Raw genomic sequence first — 11,776 nt, forward strand, 5'->3', positions numbered from 1 at the left:
GCACGAGGGGATGGCCCTCTATGAGGTGGATTGATTCAGTGACTGGGGTAACTGGGATGGGTGTATCAGAGACAGTGCGACTGGCACAGGACAGAGCAGAGTTAGGCTGTTGTACATACAGTTGCTATGAGTCGTAAGCGACTCGACAGCATATAACAACAAACAACAAAAGTATTTCCCTGCTCTGCTTTGAGGACTGGTTCCTGGTCCGAGTATAGGTTTCATATAAGCACAATCATGTGTTCTGGGATTACCATTCTCCTAAAGGTTGGCTACAATTTGTTGTGGATGTACACAGTCAAATGCCTTTGTATGGTCAATGAAACACAGATAGATATTCCTCTGGTACTCTTTGCTTTCTCCCAAGATCCATCTGAGGCTGGAGATAATGTCTCTAGTGCCACAGCCTCTTGCAAACCCAGCTTGTAGATCTCTGTCAATATACTGTTCCAGTCGTTTCTGGATAATCTTCAGCAGGATTTTGCTTGTGAGTGATATTAGTGATATTGCTCAATAATGTCTACACTCTTTTGTATCACTTTTTTTTTCTTCCAATGGGAATAAATATGGATCTCTTCCAGTCAGCTGGCCAAATAGTTTCCTCCAGATTCTTGGCACACCTGGTGAGCACATATGTTGAAATATGTTGACATATGTCAACTGCTATGCCATCAATTCCTGGGACCTTATTTTCTGCCAAGTCCTTCAGAGCAGGCTGCACTTCCTCCTTTGTCACCATTACCTACCTCTTGATCATATTTTGTTTCTTGAAATTCTTCTCTACCCAATTCTTATTTGTACAGTGACTCTGTAAACTCTTTCTATCTTCTTTTAATGCTTCCGGGATCATTCAACATTATGCCAATAGCATCTTTAAGTATTACAACTCGTAGCTTGAATTTGTTCTTTAGTTCCTTCAGCTTAAGAAATGCCAAGCGAGTTTGGGCCTTTTGATTTTCCAACTCCAATTACTTGCCCGTTTCATTGTAATACTTTGTTGTTCTTCCCGAGCTGCCCTCTGAAATCTTCGATTCAGGACCTTAACTTCTTGATTTCTTCCCTTTGCTTTGGCTTCTCAGCGCTCTAGTGAAATATTCAGAGCCACCTGACATCCATTTTGGTCTTTTCATCTTCCTCTGTCTATGTAAAGACATTCTGCATTCTTTGTGGATCATATTCTTGGTATCTTCCCACAGTTCATCTGGTCTTTGTCCATTAGTGTTCAAGGCCTCAAATCTGTTCCTGAATTGGTTTTTAGATTTAGGTGGGATACACTTAAGATGAAATTTTTACTCCTGTGAATTTGATTTGACCTTCTTTGGCTTTAATTTGAACCTGCATATAAGAAACTGATGACTTCGACTGCAATCAGCACCTGGCCTAGTTTTCACTGCTGATATTGAACTTCTCCAAGGATTCCTTCAACAGATCTAATTGATCTGATTCCTGTGCATACCATCAAGTGAAATCCTGTATTTATGTTTCTTATAAAAGGTATTTGCAATGAGCAAATCATTTATTGTGCAGAATTCTTTTATTTCCAGACTCATTTCTGTCACCAAGTTTATGTTTTTTGACTACAGATCCTTTTTCCTGTTTCCCAACTTTTGCATTCCAGTCACCCATTCTTCTTATCATCATTCATCCTGGTTGCATATTCAATCGATTTCTGACTGCAAAGGCTGGCAGAAATCTCCTATTTCCTCCTCTTTGGCTCTGGTTGTTGGTGTATAAGTTTTAATGTCAGTACCAGGTCTTCCTTGTATGCATATGGATATTATCCTGTCACTCACAACACTGTATTTCAAGATGGATCTAGAAACAGCCTTTTTAACTAAGAAGGCAAACACATTTTTTTTCTCACCTTTTCATCTCCAGCATAGATCATATGATCATCTAATTCAAAATATCCTATACCAATCTTTCTCATTTCGCCAGTATCTAATATGTCAATATGTATGCATTCCATTTATTTCTTAATGATGTCCAGTTTTCCTATATTCATGCTTCTCACATTCCATGTTCCAACAATTAGTTTCTGATTACTACTATTCCTCCTCCTTTTTCTGGAAGGCTCAATCTAAGTTGCCATAAATGTAAGTCTGCTCTAAGTGTGCTCTACTGGACCTAGTGTTTTAAAAGGCCCATTATAGTTCAGAAGTAGATGTCCAATCATTCTTCCTACTAACAAAGCAGAGATTAAAATTAATGTAAAAAATCAGAATATGTATGAATTGTTATATGGAAGGCCAATCTGGTCTGAAAAATATCATTCAAATCACAGTAAAAAGAAGAAATGTATAGATAGTAACTAAGGACTTTTGCTGTACCTGTCAGTTAGGTCAAGCTTCACATTGCTCAAAGAAGATGCTTTTATTAAACGAACCATTTGTGGTTGTTTGGTGCCGTTGAGTCGAATATGACTCACAGCAACCCAATGAACTTAAGATCTAAACCGACTCCTGTCCTATGCCATCTCACACTTTCTGACATACGAGAACCCACTACAGCAGTCACCGCATCAACCCACCTGGTTGAAGGTCTACCTCTCCTTCGCCGACCCTCTACCCTTCCCAGCATCATGTCCTTCTCCAAGGAACAGCACCTTCTAGCAACATGTCCAATATATCCGAAGCAAAGCCTCATTATTCTTGCATCCAAAGAACACTCCAGCTGCATCCTCTCCAAGACATACTGTTCATTCTTTTGGCTATCTATGGGAATGTTTAGTGCTCTTATCCAATACCACAGCTCAAAGGTGTCAAGTCTCTTTCTGTCATCCTTATACACTGTCCAGGTTTCAGATGCATAAACACAGCTAGTAACTGGAAAGAGTATGGCCTGAATCAGATGCACCTTAGTCCTCAAACTGAAATAACTACTCCTCAATAATTTGGAAAGATCCCTAACTGCAAAATTTCCCAGTGCAATGCATCTCCTTATTTCCTGATTGCTCGTACCAAGGATGTTAATTGTGGATCCAAGCAAGATGAAGCTATTGACAGTTTCAATCTCCTCTCCATCCATTATAACACTGCCAGTGATAAGAATCTTTGGTTTTTTGATATTGAGATGCAATCCATACTGAAGGCTGCAATTCTTTATTTAGGCCCTATAATTCTCTTTAAAGTAAGGCACTGAACTTGATTATATAGTTTAAACCTTTTCTGATTGTTTGCAAGAAAACCCAGCATTAATTAAAGATCTGCAAGATCAGAAAGTAATATATAACCAGGCTGCTCCTTGGAGGCAAGGATTCTGAAGCTTCATCTGACATACTTTAGACATGTTGCAAGGAGGGACCAGTCTTTAAAGAGGGATGTCCTGCTTGGGAGGGTGGAGGGACAGCAAAGGAGAGGATGACCCTCGATGCGATGGACTGATTCAGTGACTGGGTAAGGGGGTAGGTATGTCAGAGAAAGTGAGACTGGCACAGGGTCGCTATGAGTCACAGGTGACTTGACAGCACATAACAACAATATCCACATTAAGAAAGGTTTTAATATCTTTTGTGACCTCTGATGTCTTCAGAATGCCTTTTAGCCCTGCTTCTGCTGCTTACTAGACAAGCCTGGGAAACCTCATTCAGTGTCCTTATTTGTATTATTATGGAGCTAATCAATGGGTTATACAGAAAATGTAAAAGAAATCTTTTTATATGATGCCTACTCCACACAGTAAGCACTCAACAAATGTTAGCTGGAATTTCATGTTCATATGTAAAAGAGGGATTAAAATCAACCCACAGGCTTGAGGACTACAGAAATGCCTGGCACACAAGACACATTTTGTTCTCTTCTGCAGCTTCTGGAGGCACCTGACTCCGTATACAGTTCACATCTATGCTCAGCCACACAGTCCTCCAGAATCCACAAACCCTTCCTTCTGCTGTCAGCCCAGCCAAACCACAAACCCCATTTGATAGGGTGACCTTTAGGGAAAAAATTAAGAAATATTATGATGTAATAAAGGTGTCATGGGGAAAGAAAAAAAAATAACAACAAACCCAACAAATATAATTGTTGGGAGGAGACTGAAAATAAACTCTTTTTTTTTTTTACGTGTGTACCGTCAAATCGGATCTGACTGGTACAGGAGGCGATTGTTCCTCCTTCTTCAGCAGAGCATCTGGTGGATTAACTCTTTTTTTTAAAAATTAACTTGTTGAAGCAAAGTAATAATGGTTTTTCCTAGGTTCACTTACTTAGCCCTTTTCATGACTCAAAAAATTTCAAGGCTTTTAATTATCTTAAGTCTATAAGAATTTTCTACAAGTAAGATTATAGGTAAATACAGAAAAGCTACCATGACGAATGCACCATTTAATTTCTTGTTTAAGGAATTTTGCTTCCAATAATTGCTGTTTACTTTCTTTCTATGAGGCAGGCACTGTGCAAAGTTGGCATCAATAGACAACTTTATAAACAGCACAGCATGCATTATTTAATCCTTACAGTGATCCTAGAAAAATGGGCAAAGCGAATATTCTTCCCATTTCACAGTTAAAGAACATGAGATGAAAGGGCAGTTAAGCAGCTTTCTCTGTCACCAGAAAGCCAGTGCCCAAAGGGCTAAAAAGGAAAAGAACCAGCTCTAAAGCCAAATCCCTTTACCCCTCGTCCACCAACTTCTCCTACAGCTCTAGAAACAGAAATCTCATTTTCTCTTAGAGACTATAATGGTTTATTTACTTCTTTTTTAAATGGTGGCCTGAACCCAACCTGAAACCAACTTGCAAGATTCTGTTTATTTTTTGTAATAAAAACATTCATTAACATTGATATGGTCCTTCAGGACTCATAAAACACCTTGTCAGCTAATCTTGACAAGAGCTCTCTACGGTATATTATTAGCTTCATTTAATAGGTTTGGAACCTAAGGCTGGGAGAGTTCACAAAGATGATCCAAAGTTTCAGTTAATTAATAAGCAGCAGTCCAACACTGCACATCAAATTCTTTGTTTCTGCCACTATACATTATCCGCAGCTGTGCAAATGTTTTTATTTAAAACTTTAAAAATAGTCTTTGGATACTAGACCGAAACTATCCAGCAGATTCAAGCTTTCCACAACTTTAACTTTGTGGAGTGTAACTCCAAGCCTGGAAGCAAATGCAAGATCCTCAAACACCTGAAAAGACAATGACAAAGCAGGCCATGAAGCTTTCCTTCACACAGGCCTAATCGAAAATGGAATCAAATTGCTGGCTCCTTCCTCAAGTCATACACGAAACAGGAAAGAGAGGAGTAAAATTACAACAGGCATACATACACTGACAAGAAAAAGTGACAAAGAAACAACAAAAACTCTGAAAAAGAAAACTATACCTAAATATAAATATGAAACAGGCCAAGTCAAATTACACTTAATATTCATGTTACTGTAGGTTGTTTGGTGCCAGAGACAATTCCACTTCATAGCGACCCTATAAACACTACATCTAAGTCTTGCACTATCCTTTGCCATTTTCACAATCTCTGCCACGCTCCAGTCCATTACTGCAGTCACTATACCAAATTTCACTGATGTTTTTTCTCTCCTTTATTCCCCCACCTTTCCGAGCATTTTGTCCCTGTCCAAGGACTAACCCCTCCTGACAACATGCCTAAAGCATGTCAGACAAAGTTTCACCATCCTTGCCTCGAAGAAACACTCTGGCTGCACTTTCTCCAAAACAGATTTGTTTGTTCTTTTGGCAGTTTATGGTATATTGAACTCCAACTATTCATCAGCACCACAACTCAAAGGTATCTATTATTTTCCATTTTCCTTACTAATTTTCCAATTTTCACAAGTATATAAAGTAACTGTATCAGATGCACCTTAGTCTCCAAAGAGACACCACTGCTCTTCAGCACTTTGGAGAGGTCCCTAACAGCAGACTTTCCCATGGCAATGCGCCTTTTAATTTCCTGGCTGCTGGTGCCAAGACTGTTGACTATGGAGCCAAGCAAACTAAAGCTGTGTACAATCTCAATCTCTTCACCATCCATCCTGATGCTGCCAATTGGTCCAGTGGTGAGAATCTTTGTCTTCTTGACATTGAGCCTCAATCCATATTGTAGGCTGCAGTCCTTGACACTCTGCAGCAGGCGCTTCAGGTCCTCCTCAGTTTCAGCAAGCAGGGTTGTGTCATCCGCATAACGCAGACTGTTGATAAATCGTCCACCAATCTTGACCCCACATTTCTCCTCATAGAGCCCAGCCTCTCGGATAATCTGTTCTGCATATAGGTTGAAAAGGTATGGAGATAGGATGCATCCCTGGCGTACGCCCTTCCCAATTTTGAACCATGCCGTGTTCCCTTGCTCTGTTCTGACAACTGCCTCCTGGTCCAAGTATAAGTTTCACATTAGAACGATCAAGTGTTCTGGGATTCCCATTCTTCTCAGAGTCAGCCATAGTTTGTTATGATCTACAGTCAAATGTCTTTGCATAGTCAATGAAACACAGATAGACATTCCTCTGGTATTCCCTGCTTTCAGCCAAGATCCACCCTTGAGCTGTGGTGCTGGAGAAGAGAATTGAGAATACTATGGACTGCTAGGAAAACAAACAGATTTGTCCTGGAAAGGGTTAAACCGGGTGGCTCCTTGGAGGCAAGGATTCTGAAGCTCCATCTAACATACTTTGGACATGTTGTGAGGAGAGACCGGTCCTTAGAGAGGGACATCATGCTTGGGAGGGTGGAGGGACAGCGCAGGAGAGGAAGGCCCTCTATGAGGTGGATTGATTCAGTGACTGGATAATTGGGACGGGAGTGTCAGAGACAGTGCGATTGGCACAGGACAGAGCAGAGTTTAGGGCTGTTGTACATAGGGTCGCTACGAGTCGCAGGCGACTCAACAGCACATAACAACAACAACAACATAAAGTAACTGGAAATATCGTGGCTTGGATGGCACGCACTTTAGTCTTTAAACCGACATTCCTGCTCTTGAGCACTTTCAAAAACATCCCTGATACATCTTTGGATTTCTTGACTGCTATTGCCATGGATACTGATTATGGATCCAAGTGAAACACAATCTTTGTTCACACTGCCCACTAATAACTGGTGTCAAATAGTAAATATTTGGAAAATACAAATGTGAGTGATTAAGGTGGCAATAAAGTAAATACTCAGTTATTTTTCATTTTTCAATTCTCCTCTCCTTTAAGGGAATCTTCATTTCTGAATTTATTGTAATCCTGATCATTTCTGTTCATATTGTGAGATTTACTTAGGGGCTCTGAGCTTTTCTTTATCAGGCTTAATAAACACAGTGCTACACTCATGCAGCTTTTGCTAGAGTCTAAACAAGCACTGTCTTGCAAGAAATGTAGTCAGATTGCTCCAAGAAGGCGGCTGATGAGCTCTTGTCTCATACTCTGAACAGAGTATCAGGAGGGGCCAGTGCTTGGAGACAGACATCATGCTTGTTAAAGAGGGTTACCGAAAAAAGACAGACCCTCAATGAGATGGACTGACACACTCCCTACAATACAGTCTCAAGCAAAGCAGTGACCCTGAGGGGGTGTGTGTGGGGTGGTGGTGGTAATTTCTTTCATTAGGAGTCAGAAATGACTCATCAGCACTTACAAACAAGTAAAGCAGATTTTCTTTTCTTCAATTACACAAAAACTATTTTGGCTCATTTTATCCAGTTTTCTAACAGCTTAATGGTATAAAGTCATCACTGCATCCCAATCCTCAACCAAGCACCTGCCTCATTTTAGGCCATTACATCATGACACCATGGGTCACTTCTCATTACTACTGTTATTGAGGAAATAAGACACCACATGTATTAACAAATCTGCTGCAAAAGACTTCCTTAAACTTTTAAGAAACAAAGATGTGATTCAAGCACTAAAGTGTACCTGATGCAAATCATGAGATTTTCATTCATGTCAAAGGTATGTCTTTTTTTTTTTTAATAGGCATTTTTTTTTGCAATCCATGGTATGTTCAAAATTCATCTCGAGCACCACAACTCAACAGCATCGATTCTTCTTCTGTCATCCTTAGACACTGTTCAGTTCTCTGAAGCATACCAAGTAATTGCAAAGACCATGGCCTGGATCAGGCACACCTTAGTTTCTAGACTGACACTGTTGTTTCTCAGTACTCTGGAGAGGTCCCTGACAGCAGATTTTTGCAGTGCAATTTGTCTTTTGATTTCTTGACTGCTGGTGTTAAGACTGCTGATTGTGGAGCTGAGCAAGTTGTAACTGCTAAACCTCAATCTCTTCTCCTTCTATCATGGTGCTACCAATTGGCCCAGTGGTGAGATTCTTTGCCTTCTTGATATTAACCTTCAATCCATATTGAAGACTAGTGTCCATGACCTTCAGCAGCAAGTGTTTCAGGTCTTCTTCAGTTTCAGCAACAAGATTGTGTCATTTGCATATCATAGGTTGTTGATGAGTCTTCCTTCCAGTTTTCCTCCAAGAAAACAAATATAGGTCTGTCATGCAGAGGATGAAACCAAGTCTTCCTTTGAGGTTAGGATTCTGAAGGTCAGTGTCACATACTTTGGGTACATGGCCAAGAAACACTGGTCCTTGGAGAAGGACATCATGTTTGGAAGGGTGGAGAAACAGTGCAGAAGACGAAGAACTCAGATGAGATGAATTGATGCCATAACTGAGGAAATGGGGGTTGGTATATCGGAATTACTGAGACTGGCTCAGGACATGAAAGGGTTCAGAAATGCTGTACATAAGGTCACTATGGGTCGCAGGTGACTCAATGACACATAATAACAACTTAGGTATGCAAAAGATGGACAATGAAAAGGAAGGCTAAAAAACTGATGCTACTGAATTATGGTGTAGGCTGAGAATATTGAATGGATCATACACTGACAGAAGTAGTATAGTCAGATGCTCCTCAGAAGCAAAGAAGGTGAGATTTTACTTTGCCTGCTTTGGACATGATGAAAGGACCGGTTCTAGAGAAGGACATTGTGCTTGACAAAGCTGGGTTAGTAAAACCAGGAAAACTCTCAATGAAAGACTGACACAGTGAGCAATGGGCTCAAACACAGCAACTATTCTGAGGATGACTCAGAACTAGAGAGTGGTTCCTCATTGTACGCAGGGCTGCTGTGAGTGAGAAAAGGTCTGAGGACACCTAACAGCAATCAAATTTTGAAGGCTGCTTTGACTTGTAAACTGTTTTAAGAGGGACGGCTAACAGAAAACTAATGACCATTCATTATTTCTGAGAACAGCTAAGTGTAAACTTGTTCCAAATATCCTACCTAATTATTTATTTATTAGTATCTACATGTCTCCAAAAACAAAGCTTCTTATCAAATCATGTTTTAATTGGCAAAATGCTATCAGTAGAAGAAACATACAGACCCAGCAGCACAACTTCAGTGTTTCTTTTTTATCCTTTTTATTAACACTTCTTGCTAAAGATAATTTCAGACCATTTATAAGAAAGAATTAGATCCTCGAGGTTATCCAAGTATTTATTTTAAATACAACCAGAAATGTAAAATCTAATGAGGATAAAATTGATGCATGGGACCTTCTAAAGATGAAATCTATGTGTACTATAATTCCCCCACCTTTTTTTTTTATTTTATAAAGTATAATGCTTTGGAATGATTGTATGAAACACAATATGAATGAAAAATAGTCTAAAACAAAATGTAAATTAACTTTGTGAGAAAGCCAATATAAAAGAAAATTTTAGAAAACAATGTAAACCACTAAAAAAAGATTGGAAAAAAAAAGTATTTATTTTAACACAGTCATTCTTTGTCCCCAAAACTAGTAACTTACATGATTTGGGAAAACAGTGATTACCAATCAGGATGTCAGAGAAAATATAGTATGTGTGAATGAATACAGATCCAGTCTTTCCTTGCTAGTGGCAATAAAGGCTTATTTTGTGTGACCTAGAGGATCACAGGCCTGGTTCATTTTTTTCTTACAAATATTCCAACAAAGGGAATATTGCAGTTTCCCTAACCTCTCTAAAATCACCCACCTTTTCTCTTCACTACATGTCTACGGGACCAGGTATGATGAGAACGCTTATTGAGAATACCAAGTGTCTTCTTTCCTTTTAAAAACTCAAATCCTAGATTTAGCTAAATAACATTAAAGAAAGCTAGTAATTCAATGTTCAGAACAAGTGGTCTACTTTGATTACATCTGAACATTAAGACCTAAAATTGAGATTTAGCTATGTCTTATACTTCTAAAACTCAAAGGAAACCCTGTTTGTACTACAGGTTTAGGTCAGCAGTTCAAACCCACCAGTCAATCCATGAGAGAAAGTCTGCTTCCCTACAGATGTGCAGCCTTAGAATCCTATGAAGCAGTTCTGCTCTGTCTTACAGGGTCACCATGAGCTCAGAATATCTGACTTGAGTGCAACGGGTTTTATTTCACTTTACGTGAGAGCCTCATGTTACATGTTGACCAAAATCATTTTATAGAGTTGTAATTATCTCTAGTCAGTGATGCTAAGGTTGAAGAAATCTAATTTATAACATTAAGTTGTTGATTACTTACGGCAGTTTCATTCTCATGAATACTCTGGCCATAAAAAAACTCAGTAGGACACAAACAAATCCAATGAACAGCAGAAGAAATCTGTTGAGCTTTGGAATATTTGGTGCATTGGATCGGTCTAGGATTATGAAACCTAAACCTCCCATTGTAAACAGGAAGCTAGATGCAAGTCCTTCCATAATATACTGTCCATTTACTCTGCAGGGGGGAAAAAAGAAAAAGACTTTAGCAAAACAATACAAATTCACAGAGAAATTACTTTTTCCTCCTTTGTACAAGTTATTCCTATTCCTACTTGGTATTAAAAATTTTTTTCTCCAATTTTGTATTTTTACCCTTAAAACTATTTTATTACATCTCTGGATGGTCATCTGTTCATTTATTTACTAAAAGTCTATTATGCACATATCAAGTGCAGGTGCTGAAAGTACAAAAGTGATCAAGAGATAAAAACTTTAGTCATCACAGGGCTTACATCAAAAAAAGTTTTAAAACCTTAAGTATCACAATTGTATAACAAAATAAATGTTTATAATTTTATTATTAGCATAAAATAAATCCACTTATTTTACATACATATATCCCTTACTCAAACTTTGGTTATAAAAGTTATTTTAAAAACATTATGCCAGGTTTTTGTACTTAGAACCTGTACTATCATATTAGCTCTAAACTGGTGAGACATTTTTCTTAAAGTTTTATGGTACTAATGAATAAAATAAACTAGAATTCAATGAGAAGTTTTTCTCCATAGTGTTCTTAATTAAGGCTCCATGAACTTCACATGGCCTATGAATGGGCTTCCAGCAATTGAGTATGATTATATACAGATGTGTACACACACATACATCTGACTTTTCTAGCAATCTGGATCTTTTCTAAAACTCTGCAAGTTCATGGTCCTTGAAAGATAGCCTAGTACTAAGAACATGTGCTGCAATTCCAAAGCCATGAGGTTCTAATTCACTAGCAGCTCCTCAGGAGAAGGACAAGTAATCTTCTTCAACATGATTTACTGCCTCTGAAAACCCACTGGAGGGTCAGCTATGAGATGATTCTGACTCAAATGAATGCAACAACAATGCAAACATAGAAAAGGGATATAGTTATGCTGTTTTAACTGAAAATATAATTACATTACTAACTTCAGAACTTAAACAGTACTAAAGAGAATACTGTAAAAAATCTTCCTTAAAACCCACAGCGTCCCTTTTCAGCAGGAAGTAACTAAGAGAATACGCCATCCCCTTTTCCTTAAG

General features: G+C 38.7%; 1 protein-coding gene across 1 annotated transcript in view; it reads right to left on the bottom strand.

The window, feature by feature from the left end:
* Nucleotides 1-10,513: 10,513 nt before the first annotated feature.
* Nucleotides 10,514-11,776, bottom strand: part of LOC102851460 (oligosaccharyltransferase complex subunit OSTC-like) — an 8,061-nt gene continuing 6,798 nt past the window's right edge. The window contains exon 3 of the mRNA XM_006881153.1: nt 10,514-10,718. Within this exon, the coding sequence (XP_006881215.1) occupies nt 10,514-10,718 (205 nt within the window). The remainder of the gene's footprint in view (nt 10,719-11,776) is intronic.

Source organism: Elephantulus edwardii, unplaced genomic scaffold (genome assembly GCF_000299155.1).
Source record: "Elephantulus edwardii isolate Elephantulus edwardi_28Jun2011 unplaced genomic scaffold, EleEdw1.0 scaffold00012, whole genome shotgun sequence".
In the NCBI taxonomy this organism is placed as follows: domain Eukaryota; kingdom Metazoa; phylum Chordata; class Mammalia; order Macroscelidea; family Macroscelididae; genus Elephantulus; species Elephantulus edwardii.